This window comes from Drosophila serrata, unplaced genomic scaffold (assembly GCF_035046125.1).
Source record: "Drosophila serrata isolate PLE 108 unplaced genomic scaffold, ASM3504612v1 contig_382, whole genome shotgun sequence".
Taxonomy (NCBI): Eukaryota; Metazoa; Arthropoda; class Insecta; order Diptera; family Drosophilidae; genus Drosophila; species Drosophila serrata.
In genome coordinates, this window is record NW_028257280.1 from 1,596,946 (window position 1) to 1,615,685 (window position 18,740).

General features: G+C 41.4%; 3 protein-coding genes across 9 annotated transcripts; all 3 read left to right on the forward strand.

The window, feature by feature from the left end:
- The first annotated feature begins 4,012 nt into the window (after window positions 1-4,012).
- Window positions 4,013-10,843, forward strand: SP1029 (aminopeptidase SP1029). Of its 2 annotated transcripts, none has more exons than XM_020956148.2 (7): window positions 4,013-4,240; window positions 7,359-7,884; window positions 7,953-8,108; window positions 8,168-9,025; window positions 9,090-9,639; window positions 9,891-10,411; window positions 10,477-10,843. In XM_020956148.2, exons 2-7 carry the CDS (start codon window positions 7,367-7,369, stop codon window positions 10,703-10,705), a joined length of 2,832 nt encoding a protein of 943 aa, XP_020811807.2. In that variant the 5' UTR covers window positions 4,013-4,240; window positions 7,359-7,366; the 3' UTR covers window positions 10,706-10,843. The 2 variants fall into 2 exon arrangements, with proteins under 2 accessions (XP_020811807.2, XP_020811806.2); XM_020956147.2 differs by lacking the exon at window positions 4,013-4,240 and adding an exon at window positions 6,460-6,646.
- A 124-nt stretch (window positions 10,844-10,967) lies between these two features.
- Window positions 10,968-15,015, forward strand: LOC110186859 (aminopeptidase N-like). Of its 6 annotated transcripts, none has more exons than XM_086840237.1 (7): window positions 10,968-11,195; window positions 11,791-12,287; window positions 12,349-12,504; window positions 12,563-13,420; window positions 13,486-14,035; window positions 14,096-14,616; window positions 14,677-15,015. In XM_086840237.1, the coding sequence occupies exons 2-7, from the start codon at window positions 11,827-11,829 to the stop codon at window positions 14,903-14,905; spliced, it is 2,775 nt and encodes a 924-aa protein (XP_086696363.1). In that variant the 5' UTR covers window positions 10,968-11,195; window positions 11,791-11,826; the 3' UTR covers window positions 14,906-15,015. The 6 variants fall into 6 exon arrangements, with proteins under 6 accessions (XP_086696363.1, XP_086696361.1, XP_086696360.1 ...); XM_086840235.1 differs by having other exon boundaries at window positions 10,991-11,195; window positions 11,796-12,287; XM_086840234.1 differs by having other exon boundaries at window positions 11,024-11,271.
- Window positions 15,016-15,269: 254 nt separating this feature from the next.
- LOC110186857 (aminopeptidase N-like) lies at window positions 15,270-18,422 on the forward strand. Its single transcript, XM_020956149.2, has 5 exons — window positions 15,270-15,952; window positions 16,012-16,869; window positions 16,921-17,470; window positions 17,526-18,046; window positions 18,118-18,422. The coding sequence occupies exons 1-5, from the start codon at window positions 15,327-15,329 to the stop codon at window positions 18,353-18,355; spliced, it is 2,793 nt and encodes a 930-aa protein (XP_020811808.2). The 5' UTR covers window positions 15,270-15,326; the 3' UTR covers window positions 18,356-18,422.
- Window positions 18,423-18,740: the final 318 nt, after the last annotated feature.

Below are 18,740 nucleotides of genomic sequence, written 5' to 3' on the forward strand. Positions count from 1 at the left end.
AAAGCGGGAAATGTGGTTCCCTTGATTTTCTTCGAATTTCTCCCTCTTTGAATTTCGGCGCGCTTTATCGATACTTTCGATAAAAGCAGTGAAATAATATTTGCCTTGGTTTCCGCTAGAAGGCGTTGCTGTGTGATGGGAAAATAAATTATTTCGATATTTTTGTTGTTAAAAAACAATATTAAAGAATATATCATCATGACTGAGAAATATATATTTTCTTATTATTATTTTCATTACATAAACTTGAAGAAACTATATAAATTAGCCCCGAAAAGCGTTAAGAGAGTCAATTCTCCTAACGACAATTATTTCTTACTTTACTTTATTAACGCCAGAGGGCGCTACTGCTGTATATGGTGGAATTGGTGGGTTTTATATTTGAAAATGTTTTGTCACTAATAAAATGTTTGTAGTTTTAGGGATTACAAGGCATTGAATAAATTAAATTGATAATTGATTTATGAAATAATAAATAAACAAGAAAGGAAGATAACCACGGCACGCATTGCCGATTGAAATTCGATCACTAGATATTAATACAATATAACTTATATATATTTATGTTAAAAAGCAATAATGTAATGCCTACTCTCATTGTATTCACCTTTACATTTTAAATTTACTTTTCGACATGCACCGTTTTTCATTTTCCTCTATTTTTAACGATCGTTTGTATGGCAGCTATATTATATATTAGTTAGATTTTCATAGAAATGTACACAAAATTAATATATAACGGCGTAATATTAAATTTGAAGAAAATCTGTTGAAAATAGGAAAAGTTCTAATATATTTTCTTAAAATATTTCGATCGTTCTTATGACAGCTATATATGTAATGTATGTATGTAAATAGTCCACCGATTCGCCATGCTACTTATTACTGGTAAAATTATACAAAAGAATAACTCCATAGTTTTATTCTGATAGCTTGCTCTTAAATTTGTTCCAAAGCACATCTCGAATATGGGTGCATATGATTCTCAAATAGTTCTAACATCCCCGGAACGAAGTGACTTCTGCCGGCAAAGTCTTAGAAATGTGTTGTGTTACAAAAGTTGCAAGTCATTGTTTATTAGTGTTCAAAGTTAGTAACTGATCAAACATAGTTACAGGTTATAGATACTTACTGATCATAGTTACTTACTGCTCATAGATACTTGATTAGCACAGTTTATTACTGATCATAGTTACTTACTGTTCATAGTAACTTGCTGTATAAAGATACTTACTGATCCACTACATTTTACAACCGTTTCTTTAAATATTAAAATTGTAATCATTAGCAAATTCGTATTATAAATCAGCCTGAGGTAAACTTTTTCACTTCAAAGTTTAAAATTTTAACTTTTCTGTCAGAAATCCCTGAATTAAATTATTTATTTTGCTTTACTTAATTAATAAGTTAAATAAAAAAATTACAGTCTTGTAATCTTATTAATATTTTCTTAATTTTGACTTTTTAAGCAGCAAAAACACTTTCCCCTTAAAACCAGCAGGTCAGCTCTCTGAAATATGAGCTTTATAATCCAACCTTTTCTCCTACATTATTAAATTAATTGACGCGTAAGAAGATTATTTCTATTCGATTCCTCTTCGACTTTCACTACTTCTCCTTCCTTAAAACTATCAGAGCAAAGAATTTAATCCCCAATAAACAAAGCCCTGATAAGAGCCAAGAGTGCGCGGCTTGTGGCAATTAGCCAACACGGCGAACCCTTACCATGAATATTTACGGCGGATAGCTGTGGTTCCGATTTCCAATCCAAATTAACCCATTGAATGTATACTTTAAGAAGTTTTAAGTTTTTATTTAACATTTTAGTATTTTTAATATTTTCGTCTAAAGGTTGTCTGTAATGTCAATACACCTTTAATGGGGAATTCCACGAGTTTATACATTCTTAGAACATGAACAGAAATTAAATTGATTAAAAGTTATAAAACATTTAAGGCTAGGCTTGTTTATATTTAATGGTGCATTTCATTTGAATATTATAAACTTATTCAATTCTCAGTAAAATCATTTTAAATATTGCCAAAAAATATTTCAATACTTAAAATATCCAATATGGTATTTTGTTCCCCTTTCCTTTTTTTGAGTGTTAATTAAATCCCATAGAATTTTAGCACCTTTTTTCCAAAGCTCTCTTTAAGTTGGCGCCCTCGAAAACAAAAAACAATTCCCAAAGGGTTAACCCCCCAGTGCCCCCAGTGTGCAAGCCAGCATGCTGTGTGCGTCTGTCTGCACAATCGGTTTGTTTTGGTTAGCTTTTTGCCCCTTGTTATACCCTTGCAGGGTATTATAATTTAGGGTATTATTATTTTAGTCCGAAGTTTGCAACGCAGTGAAGGAGACATTTAAGACCCTATAAAATATATATATTCTTGATCACCGATCAAGCCGATCGGAAGACTTATCACATAGCTGCCATAAGAATGATCGGAGAATAATGAGAAATACATTTTATATTTATATTAATTAGAACCAAATTTATAACTTTTCCAGTTTTATCTAATTTGAGATAAAGCTATTAAGTAATTTTTTATAATTTTGGTTTTAATTTGATCAAAATCGGAAAACTTTACTATATATAGCTGGTATAGAAACGATCGTTAAATGTATTATGTCTATCTCTCTGTGTATGTTTAGAAACTCTTTCTCTCTGCCTTTCTCTTTAGATAACTCTCTCTAACTCCCTCATCTCCCTAACCCTATTTGCCCACCTCTTTCTCTAGCGAGCTCTCGCTCTCTCATTCTCTGTTCTCTTCACTCGGTGACTATAAATACAGCCACTGCCGTCGGGCTGGCCTCATTCTGTTCGCGGCCGTCCCCTTGTTAACATCTAAAGTGGTGGTGCTAGTGATTTTACCCTTCGATCCCAAAAATGTTATCTGGCCAATGTAATACATCTTAATAACCAGGATACAAAAATAAGTCTTTAAATTTGTTTAAAAATTTATAAAAATTTAATTTTTTTTTTATATTAAGGCCCCATATGCTGGCATCCTAATAAAGCCAAAATAAAGAAACGCTATCAAATTGAGATTAATGCATCTTTGGCTTATTTATGAGCGATTAAATATTCGAACCCTTGATCCTATGGGTAACTGCAAGGGTATACACACTTCGACTTCTTGAAGTTAGCTTCCTTTCTTGTTTTTGCCTCCTTTTGCGACCGTGTTTGTGTTTTCGTGTCCTCTTATCTCTGGAGTAGCCGCCATGGGGGGTAGCCTCAAGAAAAAAAAGGGGGGTTTTGGTTTCTTTCCTTTTTTTTTTTTGTTTTTGGGGTGGTGAACTCTAGGGTCGAGTGGCTCAAGTGGCATACGAAATAGAAAGAAATGGGTTAATCAGCGCAATTAAGGTCAAAAACACGTAGTGACATCTGCCGATGTGTGCGGGTGTGTGTGTGTGCAGTGTGAATCAAAATTGCGCATACGCCGGGTAAGCCCTGCCATTATTCCATTGCAATCCCCCGCTGCGAGTCTGCCTCTAAGTGTGTGTGTGTGTATAGATCACACATGTGATATTTTTTGATACCCTTTAAAAGGTTACTAAAAATAAGGGAGGACATTTATACATGATTGATAGTGTATTGATATTTGATTTGAAAGCAAATAATAATATTTTAAAACATTTTTCGATATTATCTATATTTTTTTATATTTGAAATTTCAATATATATAAGAGCTTACAATATTTTCTTGGCCATAATTTCTGGACAAAGCAGTACAGAGACTTTCGTACATTAAAATACAATATACTGAATGTGGAAATTTCATGTAAATTCTGGCAAGTTAGGATCTCATCCTGGGCAGCTCTACTACACAGTACTCCCTAGATTTAGAGGGTATTAAAAGTTCGCCTTGCTTCATCTAGCCTTCTTCCTTGTTTTCCCTTGCTTTTATTTCTTTTATTTTTGCGCTGCTCTATGAAGGCAAAAAATATAAATAAAAAGAGATAAAGATTCTCCCTTTTTTATTCGCTGCGCCGACGCTATAGCAGCGGTTGGGTCTCTAAGCCGTCGACGTTTCTCCCCGCCGAGAAACGAGTGTAACTCTGCGTGTGGGTGTGTGGGTGTGTGTGTGTGCGTGTGTGCGTGAGTTGGCGGGGCTATAAGACAAAAGCTCGACGCTCAGGAAACTTCAGATTCGCGTCGACCGTCACACGGGTCGCATACTCGGTCGCATTCTAGTTCCCCCAGTGCACTGTGTGGATTTTCGTGGCACCTTAAACGGTTCGTTGTTAGAATTTTTTGTGTGTCAAGCACCTCGAGTGCAGCAGCAACTTGACAACTAAAAAAAGCCCAAAAAAATAATTGGAATAACCCCGAAATCACGAGACACCAAACAACGCACAAGCCCAAAAAATAAATAAGTTTAAAGTGAATACTCAAAGAATACAAAACAAGTTTAAAGCGCTGATTTTCGGTACTTTAATTATCACGCTGCAGAACAGCTGACAATAACAATAAATAATTAGACATCTGACTATTAAATAAAAAAAAGGAACCACAAGAAAGACAGTTTCAACTGACAAAATAGAACAAACTTGAAATATATCATACAAAATAATTAATAAGAACACAGAGGAACACCTTTAAAAACAACAAACAAACACTAAAAAATAAACGTTTTGCACTTTGTTATTATATTAGAAATAAAAAATATAGTAAATAATGCAAAAAGAGCATTAAGTTAAAATTCCTCAATTCTGGTTGGTATTCAAATGAATAAATTCCTCTTAAAGAACATTTTTTGTTACCAATTAACACTTATTTCAGATAAAGCTATGAAAGAACTATAGGAATTTGTTTTCTAGTAAAAACTTGGTCTTAAATAGGTTTTTATTATTAAAGTTAATTATAGGAAACAATACACAAACCGGCTAGAATTTTCATATGCTGGCAAATCAATTAGTGGGGAATCCATCTATATAGATTACAATTGCGGTCAGAATAATAGCAGTGGCAATCTTCAAGCTTAACAAATTGCATTTTAATATAATAATTATATTAATATTAATATTATAATAATTAATGAAACATTTTTAAGACTAAAGTTAAATATTAAACTCTACAGTACTTCTTTATTTAAATTTTTATTTAAATAATTAATTTAAAGACTTTTTCTCAAATCAACCTATCCATGTTTGACCTTTTTAAATATGAAATTTTTTTTAATATTTTATTCCATTTTGTGTAAGAACTGATACTATTTTCCCACCCAGGCAGTGCAAGGTGTTAAGAGCAATCTATAGTTCAATTGATAAGTCAATGTCAAGTCCAGCACGTGTTTCACAATTACGGCAAGGGAAGTACGGAAAAGTTATTGACTAAGGTTAATTAAATAACCGTGAGTCGGTTAAATGTTAGTCTATCTTATAGTTTATGTTATGGAAAATACATTTTAAGAGTTTTTAGTAGTGAGAAGAATCTTATTTTATATTTATAAAATAATTAAGAAATGTATGACCAAATCCTGAGTATAGAAAAGAAGTTACCTAAATGTCTTAAATGTTGTATAAACTCAGGACGTAAATTTAATGACTTATTAAGAGTATTAATTTTTATTTAAAATTAATATTTATTACTCTTTATAATAAGTAGGTGTGATAAACTAGGTGAAATGCTCTCGAATAGTTAATGTTTGCTAACCGAAATGAATACATTATTACCATACCCATATGCTAATCATTCAAGTTCATTGCCCCCACAGTCGCATTTACATTTATTAATAAATATACATATGTACATAAATATGTATATGCACTCAGAGAACATGGAAAGCCCAAGCCAAAAAATAACTAAAACAACTTTTGCATAATTATGAATGACAGAAGGTAGGAGAGGTGTGCAGAGAAAACAAACTAGCTGGGCGTTGCAATCTGGTTTATCCAGTATATATAGAAATATGTATGCAAGTTTACTCTATCTTATGTTCTTGGGCAAGGAGACTTGATCTAGGAGGTGGTAAAAAAAAGAAAGATGACAGCAAAAGAAGCCACTTTTTTTTTAAATTTTTGAGTGTAATGAAATTGCTAGGAAATGAAGCAAAGAAACAGTTAAATATATCATTTTAAAATATAATTTTGTCTTCAAGGAGTAGTATTTATTTATTTAATAGTGAAACAAACAAAAACATAACATAAAAGCTAAACTATAAATTAAGTAAAAACTCGAATTTATAATTGTCAGCTCAGTGATTTATTGAACTAGTTTGAGACATTAAATCAAGCAAGTTAATTGCTAAATTTAAAACCTAGGTTCTTATTTATTTATTTTTTATTTTTTGCTAAATTCGTCCTATGTTTTTTTTTTATCTTATTATTCTGATAAATTCTTCTTAGATCCCACCGTTTTTTTTTTGTAAAATTTTTATCCCTTAAGCCCATGGTTCCTAAGAAACTGTAAATGTAAAGAAGGAAAGGATAGGAAAAGGCAAATGAAACAAAATTAAAAGTATAGAAAATTCAGTATAGAATTGTAATGTCCGTAGATCTCACGCAGGTTTTATAAGAACTTAAATAATCTAAGAAATATTTTATTTAAAGGAGATACAGACCATAAAGACAAACATTTCCGTGATCTTGATATATTTATTTATAAATTATTAAATCAAAGTGATAAACATGAACTAAAAAGGTATATAACTAAAATCCATGAAAGAAGTTATAATCTTCAAGAGTAAATTAGTAAATCTCTAATTCAAAAAGTGTATATAAATATAAATGAAACACAAGTCAGGTAAACGCCGCATAATGTGAGGAAGGAGTGGAGTCTCTTTGGGTTTCATTGGCCCAGACCTTAATACGTGCTCGGCATTTCAAGTGAAAAAAACTAAACAATGGCAAAGAAAACATCAAAACAATTTGCATTAATTGAAAATAAAGAAAACAGTGGCTAAGTAAACATAATAAATAAAAACAATTTGCATTAATTTGAAGTAAATCAGCGAAACCACAAAAAGTACAGCAAAAATTGCAGTAAATGCTGGTTAACAATGATGTTTAAAATCTAAGAAATATATGGAAATAACATATAACATAAAATATAATTATTATATAAGCGTTAGTTATTGTGAAGAGATATTGATAATGTTGATATAATATTTGAAATTTATATAAAAGAGATTTTGCGTAGACACAATATTTTATATATACATATATATATATAGTTAAGTAATATATAAATGAATCAATTAATTCCCCACTTTGGACCATATCACTCCTAAGTGGTGTCCACTGTACACGATTTGCCAAAGTGATTTAGTTAATTGCTTCGGTTTGCTGCGCTTGAACGCCCCTCAAAACACAACAAAACAACTCAACTTAATTTCGACTTTCCTCTTCCCCAGAATCCCCCATGAAGTGGTTTCTCTTGTTCGTAGTGGCCCTTGGCCTGGGCCTAGCCGCGGCCTCCACCGATTCCCTGTCCGATTCCGACGCCTCGTCCGAGTCCGGAGTCCAGTTCGAATCTGGGTATAACTATTACCGTCTGCCGACCTCGCTGCGCCCGCAAAGGTATCACCTGCGCGTCCTCACCCAGCTGGAGAATCCCGAGGATCTGCGGTTTACCGGCAGCGTCAAGATCCTGATCGAGGCCCTGGAGAACACCAAGAACATAACGCTGCACTCGAAGAATCTGACCATCGATGAGTCCAAGATCACCCTGAGTCATGTTAGCGGTGCGGAGAAGAAGGATAACTGTGTGTCCTCCACGTCAGTGAATCCCACCCATGACTTTTACATCCTAAACACGTGCCAAGAGCTGGTCGCCGGCAATGTGTACGAGCTATTCCTGCCCTTTGCCGCCGATTTGAACCGACAGCTGGAGGGATACTACCGTAGTTCCTACAAGGATCCGGTGGCCAACAAAACCAAGTGGGTTTTACCTTAAATAACTTGTATGGGAAAAGACATCTTACTAATCAGTTGCTGTCTCCCTGCAGATGGATCTCTGTCACCCAGTTTGAGCCTGCTTCGGCTCGTCTCGCCTTTCCCTGCTTCGATGAGCCCGACTTCAAGGCGCCCTTTGTGGTCACCTTGGGTTACCACAAGAAGTACACGGGACTCAGCAATATGCCAGTGAAGGAGACCAAGCCACAGTGGGTTTTCCTTAGATTTCCAAGTGAGTTTTCTCTCTGAGAGTCCCCTTTCGTTGCAGTGAATCTCTCCAGGATTACGTGTGGACTGAATTCGAGGAGTCAGTGCCCATGTCCACTTACCTGATTGCCTACTCTGTCAATGACTTCTCCCACAAGCCTTCTACTCTGCCCAATGGAGCCCTCTTCCGCACCTGGGCCCGTCCCAATGCCATCGATCAGTGCGACTATGCGGCAGAGTTTGGACCCAAGGTCCTTCAGTACTACGAGCAGTTCTTCGGCATCAAGTTCCCGCTGCCCAAGATCGACCAGATCGCCGTGCCCGACTTCAGTGCCGGAGCCATGGAGAACTGGGGTCTGGTCACGTACAGGGAGATCGCGTTGCTCTACTCGGCGGCGCACTCCTCGCTGGCGGACAAGCAGCGTGTGGCCAGTGTGGTGGCCCATGAGTTGGCTCATCAGTGGTTCGGCAATCTGGTCACCATGAAGTGGTGGACGGATCTGTGGCTGAACGAAGGATTCGCCACGTATGTGGCCAGTTTGGGAGTGGAGAACATCAACCCGGAGTGGCGGGCTATGGAGCAGGAGTCGCTGTCCAATCTGCTGACCATCTTCCGCAGGGATGCCTTGGAGAGCAGCCATCCCATCTCGCGGCCCATTCAAATGGTGTCGGAGATCTCCGAGAGCTTCGATCAGATCTCTTACCAGAAGGGTTCCACGGTGCTGCGCATGATGCATCTGTTCCTGGGCGAGGAGTCCTTCCGCTCCGGCTTGCAGTCGTATCTGCAGAAGTACTCCTACAAGAATGCAGAGCAGGACAACCTCTGGGAGTCGCTAACCCAGGCGGCGCATAAGTATCGTGCCTTGCCCAAGAGCTACGACATCAAGAGCATCATGGACTCCTGGACCCTGCAGACGGGGTGAGTCTGGGGGTGATTTCTTTTGTCTTTTAATTATTATGAGTTTCGTGTTCTTTTCCACTAGATACCCCGTGATCAATGTGACCCGTGACTACACCGCCAAGACCGCCAAGCTGAGCCAGCAGCGGTATCTCCTGAATACAGAGATCGCTCGTGCCCATCGCGGTGGATGCTGGTGGGTGCCACTGAGCTACACCACTCAGGCTGAGCAGGACTTCAACAACACGGCGCCCAAGGCCTGGATGGAGTGCGGCAAGGAGGGCCAGAGCCTGGGCAAGACAATCAAGGACCTGCCGGGAGCCGACCAGTGGGTGATCTTCAACACGCAGCTGTCGACGCTCTACAAGGTGAACTACGATGCCCAGAACTGGAAGCTCCTGATCGAGACGCTGACCGGTGGCGACTTCGAGCGCATCCATGTGATCAACCGGGCGCAGCTGATCGACGATGCCCTGTACCTGGCCTGGACCGGGGAGCAGGACTACGAGATTGCCATGCGGCTGATCGAGTACCTGCAGCGGGAGAGGGAGTACCTGCCCTGGAAGTCGGCCTTCGAGAATCTGAAGCGAGTGGGCCGCATCGTTCGACAGACGCCCGACTTTGAGTTCTTTAAGGTAGGTCCTGGACTCCTTGATATCCGCATCTAAAGGATTTATCTGTGCCCTGTGGCGTAACCCCATTCTCCATTTGTATTTCGAAACGAAAAACTTTCAAAATTGCTCACACCTAACATCCTAACATCGTAAACACTCGCGAACGAAAAGTTGTTCTTTGTCGTAAGTCTGAGATAATAATCTATATAGAGTCCACAGAAACATTATTTCTGATCCATCGATAACCACAAATATTTCCGTGTTCGAAACAGCGCTACATGAAGAAGCTGATCGCGCCGATCTACGAGCACCTGAGCGGCATCAATGACACCTTCAGCTCCATTCAGCAGCAGGATCAGGTCCTGCTCAAGACCATGGTCGTGAACTGGGCGTGTCAGTACCAAGTGGATGACTGCGTCCCTCGGGCGGTGGACTACTACCGCAGGTGGCAGGCGGAAGCGAATCCCGACGAGAAGAACCCGGTGCCCATCAATGTGCGCAGCACTGTTTATTGCACTGCGATCAGGCACGGATCGGATGCCGACTGGGAGTTCCTGTGGACGCGGTACAAGAAGTCCAATGTGGCCGCCGAGAAGAGGACCATCCTGACCGCTTTGGGTTGCTCCAGGGAGGTCTGGGTGCTGCAGCGGTATCTGGAGCTGACCTTCGATCCCAAGGAGGCCATACGCAAGCAGGACTCCATGTGGGCCTTCCAGGCGGTGGCCTTCAACGAGGTGGGCTTCCTGCTGGCCAAGAAGTACTTCATGGACAACGTTGAGTTTATCTACAAGTTGTAAGTGACTCACTCTACTCTCCTCACTGTATTCCCTACTGACAAAAATCCTTATTTTTGTTCAGCTACCATCCTCTCACCAAGGACATGTCCCGCCTCCTGTCGCCGCTTTCGGAACAGGTCATCACCCAGACCGACTTCAATGAGTTCAAGGACTTTGTGAACAACTCCCGACAGTCGCTCAAGGGCCTGGAGCAGGCCATCCAGCAAACCCTGGAGATAATGCTCACCAATGTGCAGTGGAAGGAGCGCAACTACCACCAGATGTCACGCTCCATTCAGCAGCTCCTCTAGATTGTCCAGCCCTTAGACTCTCATCAGCTCATTTAAAGGAATCTCCAAGTTTCAGCAGCAGGAATATTATGAATATTTAAAGTCCCTTAAATAAAATATTTAATACACTCTAGTATTATTCGTCTGTGTCAACAGAAATTATGTTTCACTTATTATATGTCCATGAGTAGGGTGAAGAATTGGTACAATAGTTCCATCATTGATTTCCCATTTGGAAAATTACGCATACGCCATGTTAGACGCCCGGCAATAACATCAACTATTTCCAGATCACCCAAGTTTTGTGTTTAATGTTCGGCTGATAATGCTTGTAATCTCAATATTTTCCAATCTAGTTTTTTCTACTGTTCCTCTCTGAAATCGTAACGTTTAAAAGACTTTACACTCGCTTTAAAGCTGCATACGGTCGCCGTCCTCTGGCGAGTTCATTATTTGCGATTTGTTGATCGCGGAAATTGGTTCATTTGGTTTTCGTTTCCTTCCCCGAAGTGTGAGTGCAAAGAACCCAAATAAAAACAAATCAAAACATTGAACACGTGCCGCAAAGTAAACTGAGCTCGAAAAAGGTATGCAAATCCAATGAAATCCAAGTGAAAGTCCCCATAAACATAAAACCCGACATCTGGAATATGTCATAATAATTTATAAACGGACTGGTGAAATATATTGGTCACAGTGAATACTAATATTAAACAAATAAGCTTCTTAATTTCCGTGTTGAACATTGAACTTCCCATGGAATTTTGATATTGTACGATTCCTTTAGTTTTATTATTTACAATTTGGAACAAAACAAGGCAATAGATTGAGTGCAAATTACTCATCATAAATATATTATATATATATTTTACTATTTATTAATTACCTAATTAAAATCAACTTAGATTGTGTTTACAGTTCACAAGATCAGAGAGATTTTGCATTTCGATTAGCGGAAAGTTGATAATAAGTGTATAGTTATTGATTTTGTGGCGAATAAAATGTAAAGTTTAAATCTTTTATAATTTTATATTATTATACAACATTAACCGAGAATAATTTGTAGAACTAATTTAGCTAATTTCTCCTGTTTGCTATGCTTAAAGTACAGATCTGATCCGCATTCACCTTCAGAGTCTGCCATGAAGTGCTTTATATTATTTGTGGCATCCCTTGTTGGCCTGGGACTGGCCTCCTCCAGCTATGACCACTACCGCCTACCGACGGATCTCCTGCCCCAGAGGTATCACCTGAGGATCCTTACCCATCTGGAGGGCCCGGAGGCCCTTAGGTTCTCTGGATCTGTGAAAATCCTTATTCAAGTCTTGCAAGACACCAAGAACATATCGCTGCACTCCAGGGACTTGACCATTGATGAGTCCCGGACAACTCTAACCCATCTCGGCCCTGAGACGACTGAGAATATCTGTGTGTCCTCCACGGAAGTGAATCCCACCCACGACTATTATATCCTATTCCCATGTCATGAACTATTGGCCTACAACTACTATGAGCTCAACTTGTTCTTTTCCGCCGAACTAAATCAAAAAATGGCCGGTTACTATCGCAGCAGTTACACCGATTCCGTGACTAAAAGCCCGAGGTTACATTTTTGCTGAAACAGAAAATGATATGGCTATCTGAGCATTATTTACTTTGTTTAGGTGGATTTCCACAACTCAATTCGAACCGGCTTCAGCTCGATTGGCCTTTCCCTGCTTCGATGAACCCAACTACAAGGCTCCCTTTGTGGTCACATTGGGACACCACAAGAAGTACAATGCTCTCAGTAACATGCCGGTGAAGACAACAAAGCCCCAGTAAGTTTTCTTGATTTTTAAGTGAGTTTTGATAGCAAAAATCCCAACTCCATTTCAGTGAATCCCTTCCGGATTACGTGTGGACGGAATTCCAGGAGTCAGTGCCCATGTCCACTTACCTGGTGGCCTATTCCATCAATGATTTCTCCTACAAACCCTCAACTCTGCCCAATGGAGTTCTCTTCCGCACTTGGGCCCGTCCCGAAGCCATGGATCAGTGTGATTTTGCGGCGGATTTAGGACCCAAGATACTGCAATATTACGAGGAGCTGTTTGGGATTAAGTTCCCGCTTCCGAAGATCGATCAAATGGCCGTTCCGGACTTTGAATCGGCTGCTATGGAGAACTGGGGTCTGGTTACCTACAGGGAGACCGCGTTGCTCTTCTCCAACAATTCGTCTTCCTTGGAGATCAGAGACAACGTGGCCAGTGTGGTGGCCCACGAGTTGGCCCACCAGTGGTTCGGCAACTTGGTCACCATGAACTGGTGGACGGATCTGTGGCTCAACGAGGGATTCGCCACCTATGTGGCTGCTTTGGGCGTGCATCACATCCACCCGGAGTGGCGCTCAAAGGACAGGAAATCGGTTTCAGATATATGGGACACTTTCCGGCACGATGCCCTCAGGAGCAGTAAACCGATCTCGAGGCCGATTGAAGTGGTATCGCAGATCGCGGAGACCTTTAATGTGATCTCCTATAAGAAGGGATCGTCGGTCATACGGATGATGCACTTGTTCCTGGGAGAGGAGGCCTTCCGCTCCGGTCTGAACTCCTACCTTCAGGACTACAAGTACGAGAATGCGGAACAGGACAACCTCTGGGTGTCGCTTACAAAGGCTGCCCACGAGAGTGGCGCATTGCCTAGGAACGCCGATGTCAAGACCATCATGGACAGGTGGACTCTTCAAACGGGGTAAGGACGCATCCAGGTTGAGCATTGTAATTGGAAACGCTGAATTTTAACCTCTTCTCTGACAGCTACCCCGTGGTGAACGTGATCCGTGACTATGCAGCAGGAAGTGCGGATATCTCCCAGGAGCGCTACTTTTCAAACAACGAGGTGTCCAGTTCCCATCGTAAAAAATGTTGGTGGGTGCCACTGAGCTACACCACACAGGCGGAGCTGGACTTCAACAACATGTCGCCCCAGGACTGGTTAGAGTGCAGCAAGAAGGGCCAGAGTCTGCCCAAGACGATCGATAATCTACCGGGAGCCGATCAATGGGTAATCTTCAACACTCAGCTATCGACGCCCTACAGGGCCAACTACGATGCCCAGAACTGGAAGCTGCTGATCAAGACTTTGAACAGCGAGAATTTCAATAGCATCCACGTGATCAATCGGGCTCAGCTGATCGACGATATCTTCACCTTCGCCTGGACAGGGGAGCAGGATTACGAGACCGTAATGGAGGTCTTGGAGTACATGCACCGCGAGCGGGAGCTGCTTCCCTGGAGAGCGGCTTTTGACAACATAAGGCTCATAAATCGCATAGTCCGAAGGACTTCCCAGGGGGGCTTAATCAGGGTAGGTTCTGTGTATTAGGTGACCCTGGAATCCCTTACTGAACATCCCATCTATCCTCAGCAATACATGAAGAAGCTGCTCCCGCCGATCTACGAATACGTGAACGGCATCAACGACACCTTTGCCTCCTTTCAGCACCAGGATGAGATTATACTGAAGGTCAACGTTGTCAGCATGGCGTGTCAATTCCAGGTGGGGGATTGTGTGGCTCGGGCGGTGGAGTACTTCCGCCAGTGGCAGGCGGAGCCAAATCCCGAAGAGAGCAACCCGGTGCCCGTCAATCTGCGTAGCATTGTTTATTGCACGGCGATCAGGACAGGATCGGAAGACGATTGGCAGTTCCTGTGGACGAGGTACACGAAGTCCAACAAGGCGGACGAAAAGGTGACCATTCTGGACTCTCTGGGATGCTCGCGGGTGGTGTGGCTACTGCAGGAGATGCTGGAGTTATCCTTCGAGGCGCGGGGCCCCATTCGACCGCAGGACTCGGTTATAAGCTTTGATTCGGTGGCCGAGAACCCAGTAGGATTTATGTTGGCCAAGCAGTACTTCATGCACAACTTCGATCACATCCACAAGTTGTTAGTGTTAACAAGTGTCACTTGAGGGGCTCCTTTTTACGAATTTACCATCTTTTCCAGCTACTATCCCTCCGTCAAGAGCATGTCGAAACTCCTAACGCCGCTGTCGATGCAAATGATAGACCTCAAGGAATTCCATGAATTCGAGGACTTTGCCGGCCGATCGCGAAATTTACTGCAGGGCATTGAGGAGAAAGTCCAGCAGACCCTGGAAAGGATGCGCATCACAGTGCAGTGGAAGCAGCAAAACTTTGACGACTTCAACAGCGCCATAAGGCAGTCCCTGTAGGAATCATCATGTCCCTGATACACCAGACATCGCTGTCGGCTGTCTAATATTATAAATATTATATAAATATTTCCAGTTCCTTGAATAAATTGATCATTACAGGAATCTAATTTATGGTGTTACATGTACCCTCTACCAAAACGCTAAGATAAGCGCCCTTGGCAGTAATTATAGGTTTAAGAAAATTATCTCAGAAGAAATAATAATTATAGTTTACAGCTGTCACTATGGTTTATAACCAAAAAAAAATTGACAATTTGTGCTATCAGTTAGGCGGGTTTTTGCGACTCTCTGTATATATAGCTCCAACGACCGTAGAATGAACCCAAATCGGTCTACGGCTTTCCGAGTGTTCAAATTTAGTGCTTGTTTTTGAGTCAAATATATAAATATTTTTACAATTAATCCGATTCACAGAATCATGAATTGGCTTCTGTTGTTCTTATTGACCCTAATTTTGGGCCTTACCACGACTAGCTCCGAATCAAACTATAACTACTATCGCCTGCCGACTGCTCTGCGACCCCAGAAATATTTCTTGAGCATCTTAACCGATCTAGACAACCCAAAGGGGTTTAGCTTTAATGGGACTGTAAAAATCTTAATAGAGGTCCTGGAAAACACGAGGAACATAACGCTGCACTCAAAGGATTTAAAAATTGATGTATGCCAGATAAGTCTCAGGAAAGTCAATAGTTCAGAGAAGCAGGATAACTGCGTAAATTCCACTGCAGTAAATCCTACCCATGACTATTATATTATAAACACATGCCAGGAACTGTTGGCTGGCAATGTCTACGAACTAACCATGTCATTTTCCGCCGATATAAAAACGCAACTTGAGGGATACTACCGTAGTTCTTACGAAGATCCCGAGACAAATGAGACAAGATGGATCACCATTACGCAATTCGAACCAGTTTCAGCTCGTCTGGCTTTTCCCTGCTTCGATGAACCCAACTACAAGGCTCCTTTTGTGGTCACATTGGGACACCACAAGAAGTACAATGCTCTCAGTAACATGCCAGTGAAGAAAACAAAGCCACAGTAAATTTCCTTGATTTTTAAGTGAGTTTTGATAGCAGATAATCCATATTCCTTTTCAGTGAATCCCTCACGGATTACGTGTGGACGGAATTCCAGGAGTCAGTGCCCATGTCCACTTACCTGGTGGCCTATTCCATCAATGATTACTCCCACAAACCTTCAACGCTCCGAAATGGAACCCTTTTCCGCACTTGGGCTCGTCCGAACGCCCTTGATCAGTGTGATTTTGCGGCGGATATAGGACCTAAAGTTCTGCAATATTACGAAGAGTTGTTTGGAATCAAGTTTCCGCTGCCGAAGATGGATCAGATTGCCATCCCCGACTTTAAGACCGGTGCCATGGAGAACTGGGGTTTAGTGGCTTACGTGGAGACCGCGCTGCTTGTCTCCGCGACTCACACCTCACTGGAAGATAAAATGAATGTCGCAGAAACTGTGGCCCATGAGTTGGCCCATCAGTGGTTCGGCAACTTGGTCACCATGAAGTGGTGGACGGATCTGTGGCTAAACGAGGGATTCGCCACCTATGTGTCTTATTTGGGCTTGGCTCACACCAATCCAGAGTGGAACTTCTTAGAAAAGAAATCATTGGGAGACCTGCAGAGAATTTCTCGAATAGACGCCATGGAAAGCAGCCATCCCATCTCGAGGCCTATTCAATTGGTCTCGGAGATCAATGAAAGCTTCGATGATATTTCTTATAGGAAGGGATCAGCGGTGATACGGATGATGCACTTGTTCCTGGGGGAGAAGACCTTTCGCTCTGGTCTTAAATCCTACCTGCAGACCTATAAGTACAAGAACGCCGAGCAGGATAACCTGTGGGAGTCACTCACCGCAGCAGCGCACGAGAATGATGATCTACCCAAGAATTACGAGATCAAGACCATCATGGATTCGTGGACACTACAATCGGGGTAAGTCTGCAGTTTTAAATTGCAATTAAAATCAATATTTTCCTCTGACAGCTATCCCGTTATCAACGTGACCCGTGACTATGCAGCAGGAAAAGCGAAACTTACCCAGGAACGTTATCTTCTTAACTCCGAGGTACCCAGATCTAATCGTAAAACCTGTTGGTGGGTGCCACTGAGCTACACAACCCAGTCGAAGCTGGATTTCAACAACACGTCGCCCAAGGACTGGTTAGAGTGCAGTAAGGATGGACAGAGCCTGCCCAAGACGATCGGGAACCTACCAGGAGCCGACCAGTGGGTGATCTTCAACACCAAGCTGACGGCACCCTACAAGGTTAACTACGATGCCAAGAACTGGAAGCTTCTTATTCGAACCCTGAACAGCAAGGACTTCGAAAGCATCCATTTGGTCAATAGAGCTCAGCTGATCGACGATATCTTCACCTTCGCCTGGACAGGAGAGCAGGATTACGAGACTGCTCTGGGAGTGATCGGGTACCTTCACCGGGAGCGGGAGCTGCTACCTTGGAAAGCAGCCCAAGGACATCTATCGAATTTGGATGAACTTGTTCGAAGCACTCCAAAGTATGGATCTTACAAGGTAGACTTGGTTTCATATTTCATGGGTACTCTCTACTAAAACCTCCCATCCGCAGCGCTACGTAAAGAAGTTGATCGCTCCTCTCTACGAAGAACTGAATGGAATCAATGACACCTTCGGCTCCATTCAGTCCCAGGAGACAACACACCTGAAAAAGATAGCAGTGTCCTTGGCGTGCAAGTACCAGGTATCCGACTGTGTGTCGAGATCTAAGGACCTATACCGCGACTGGAGATCGATGGCTAATCCTGACAAGGACAACCCCGTGCCCGTCGATGTGCGAGACGTCGTTTACTGCACCTCAGTGGAACACGGCAGCGATGAGGATTGGGAGTTCCTGTGGACGCGGTACTTGAATGCGAATGTGGAAACCGAAAAGGATACCATTCTGAATGCCTTGACCTGCACGCGAGAAGTGTGGCTACTGCAGAGGTTTCTGGAGATGATGTTCGATCCGCAGGACGACATTCGGAGTAAGAATGCCGCCTCCGCGTTCGGTTTGGTGGCCTCCGACGAAGTGGGATGGTGGCTAGCCAAAAAGTATGTGCTAGACAACCTGGATCTCATCCATAAGAAGTAAGTACTTGTATTTAGTTATGGGTAAGTCGCTTAAACTACATTATTAATAAAATATACTTTCTCCCTAGCTTCTCTCCAATGACCGCTTATATAGCTAAATTTTTGCCATCACTCTCCGTCAATGTCAATACCAGGCGGGAGTACAATGAGTTCACAGACTTATTGGACAGCTTAAAGGACTTGCTGAAGGACATGAAGCAGGCAGTCGAGCAGGCCAAGGAGAGTATGCTGATCGAAGTGCAGTGGCATGAGCGAAAATACCTTCAGTTTTTCCAAGCCATTCAGCAGAAACTTAAGGAGGCTTAATTGAAGAGAAATTGTATATACAAATGTATTCAAAATAAATCAATATTATTGGAGTTTTGAAATATAATTTAATGGATCATTTTAAAACAACCTAAAACTGGTATAAATCAGATCAGAATAGGTATACATTTTACACATTGTTACTTGCATGATCTATGATATAGACCCATTCATATCTCATTCAATTTTAAAAACTATATATCTTTCTCTTCGTACTCCGTACTCTCCTAAATTATAGTGATTGGGAAAACGTGAGTTCTAGTTTATAATACACACATATACTAGACGCTAATCGTTAATCGAGCCTTGAACTTAACAAAATATACTATAATATATTTCATTTTAAGAATTAAACCACAAACAATTTATTTCCTTGGCTACCAAC

What these genes read in the sequence shown, in the direction of transcription:
- SP1029 (XM_020956148.2), top strand. Translation starts at nt 7,367, where the DNA reads ATGAAGTGGTTTCTCTTGTTCGTAGTGGCCCTTGGCCTGGGCCTAGCC. An exon ending in TCCTGGACCCTGCAGACGGG is followed by an intron (nt 9,026 to 9,089) that starts GTGAGTCTGGGG and finishes CTTTTCCACTAG; the next exon opens with ATACCCCGTGATCAATGTGA. An exon ending in GTTGAGTTTATCTACAAGTT is followed by an intron (nt 10,412 to 10,476) that starts GTAAGTGACTCA and finishes ATTTTTGTTCAG; the next exon opens with CTACCATCCTCTCACCAAGG.
- LOC110186859 (XM_086840237.1), top strand. Translation starts at nt 11,827, where the DNA reads ATGAAGTGCTTTATATTATTTGTGGCATCCCTTGTTGGCCTGGGACTG. An exon ending in GTGAAGACAACAAAGCCCCA is followed by an intron (nt 12,505 to 12,562) that starts GTAAGTTTTCTT and finishes ACTCCATTTCAG; the next exon opens with TGAATCCCTTCCGGATTACG. An exon ending in TTCGATCACATCCACAAGTT is followed by an intron (nt 14,617 to 14,676) that starts GTTAGTGTTAAC and finishes CATCTTTTCCAG; the next exon opens with CTACTATCCCTCCGTCAAGA.
- LOC110186857 (XM_020956149.2), top strand. Translation starts at nt 15,327, where the DNA reads ATGAATTGGCTTCTGTTGTTCTTATTGACCCTAATTTTGGGCCTTACC. An exon ending in TCGTGGACACTACAATCGGG is followed by an intron (nt 16,870 to 16,920) that starts GTAAGTCTGCAG and finishes TTCCTCTGACAG; the next exon opens with CTATCCCGTTATCAACGTGA. An exon ending in CTGGATCTCATCCATAAGAA is followed by an intron (nt 18,047 to 18,117) that starts GTAAGTACTTGT and finishes CTTTCTCCCTAG; the next exon opens with CTTCTCTCCAATGACCGCTT.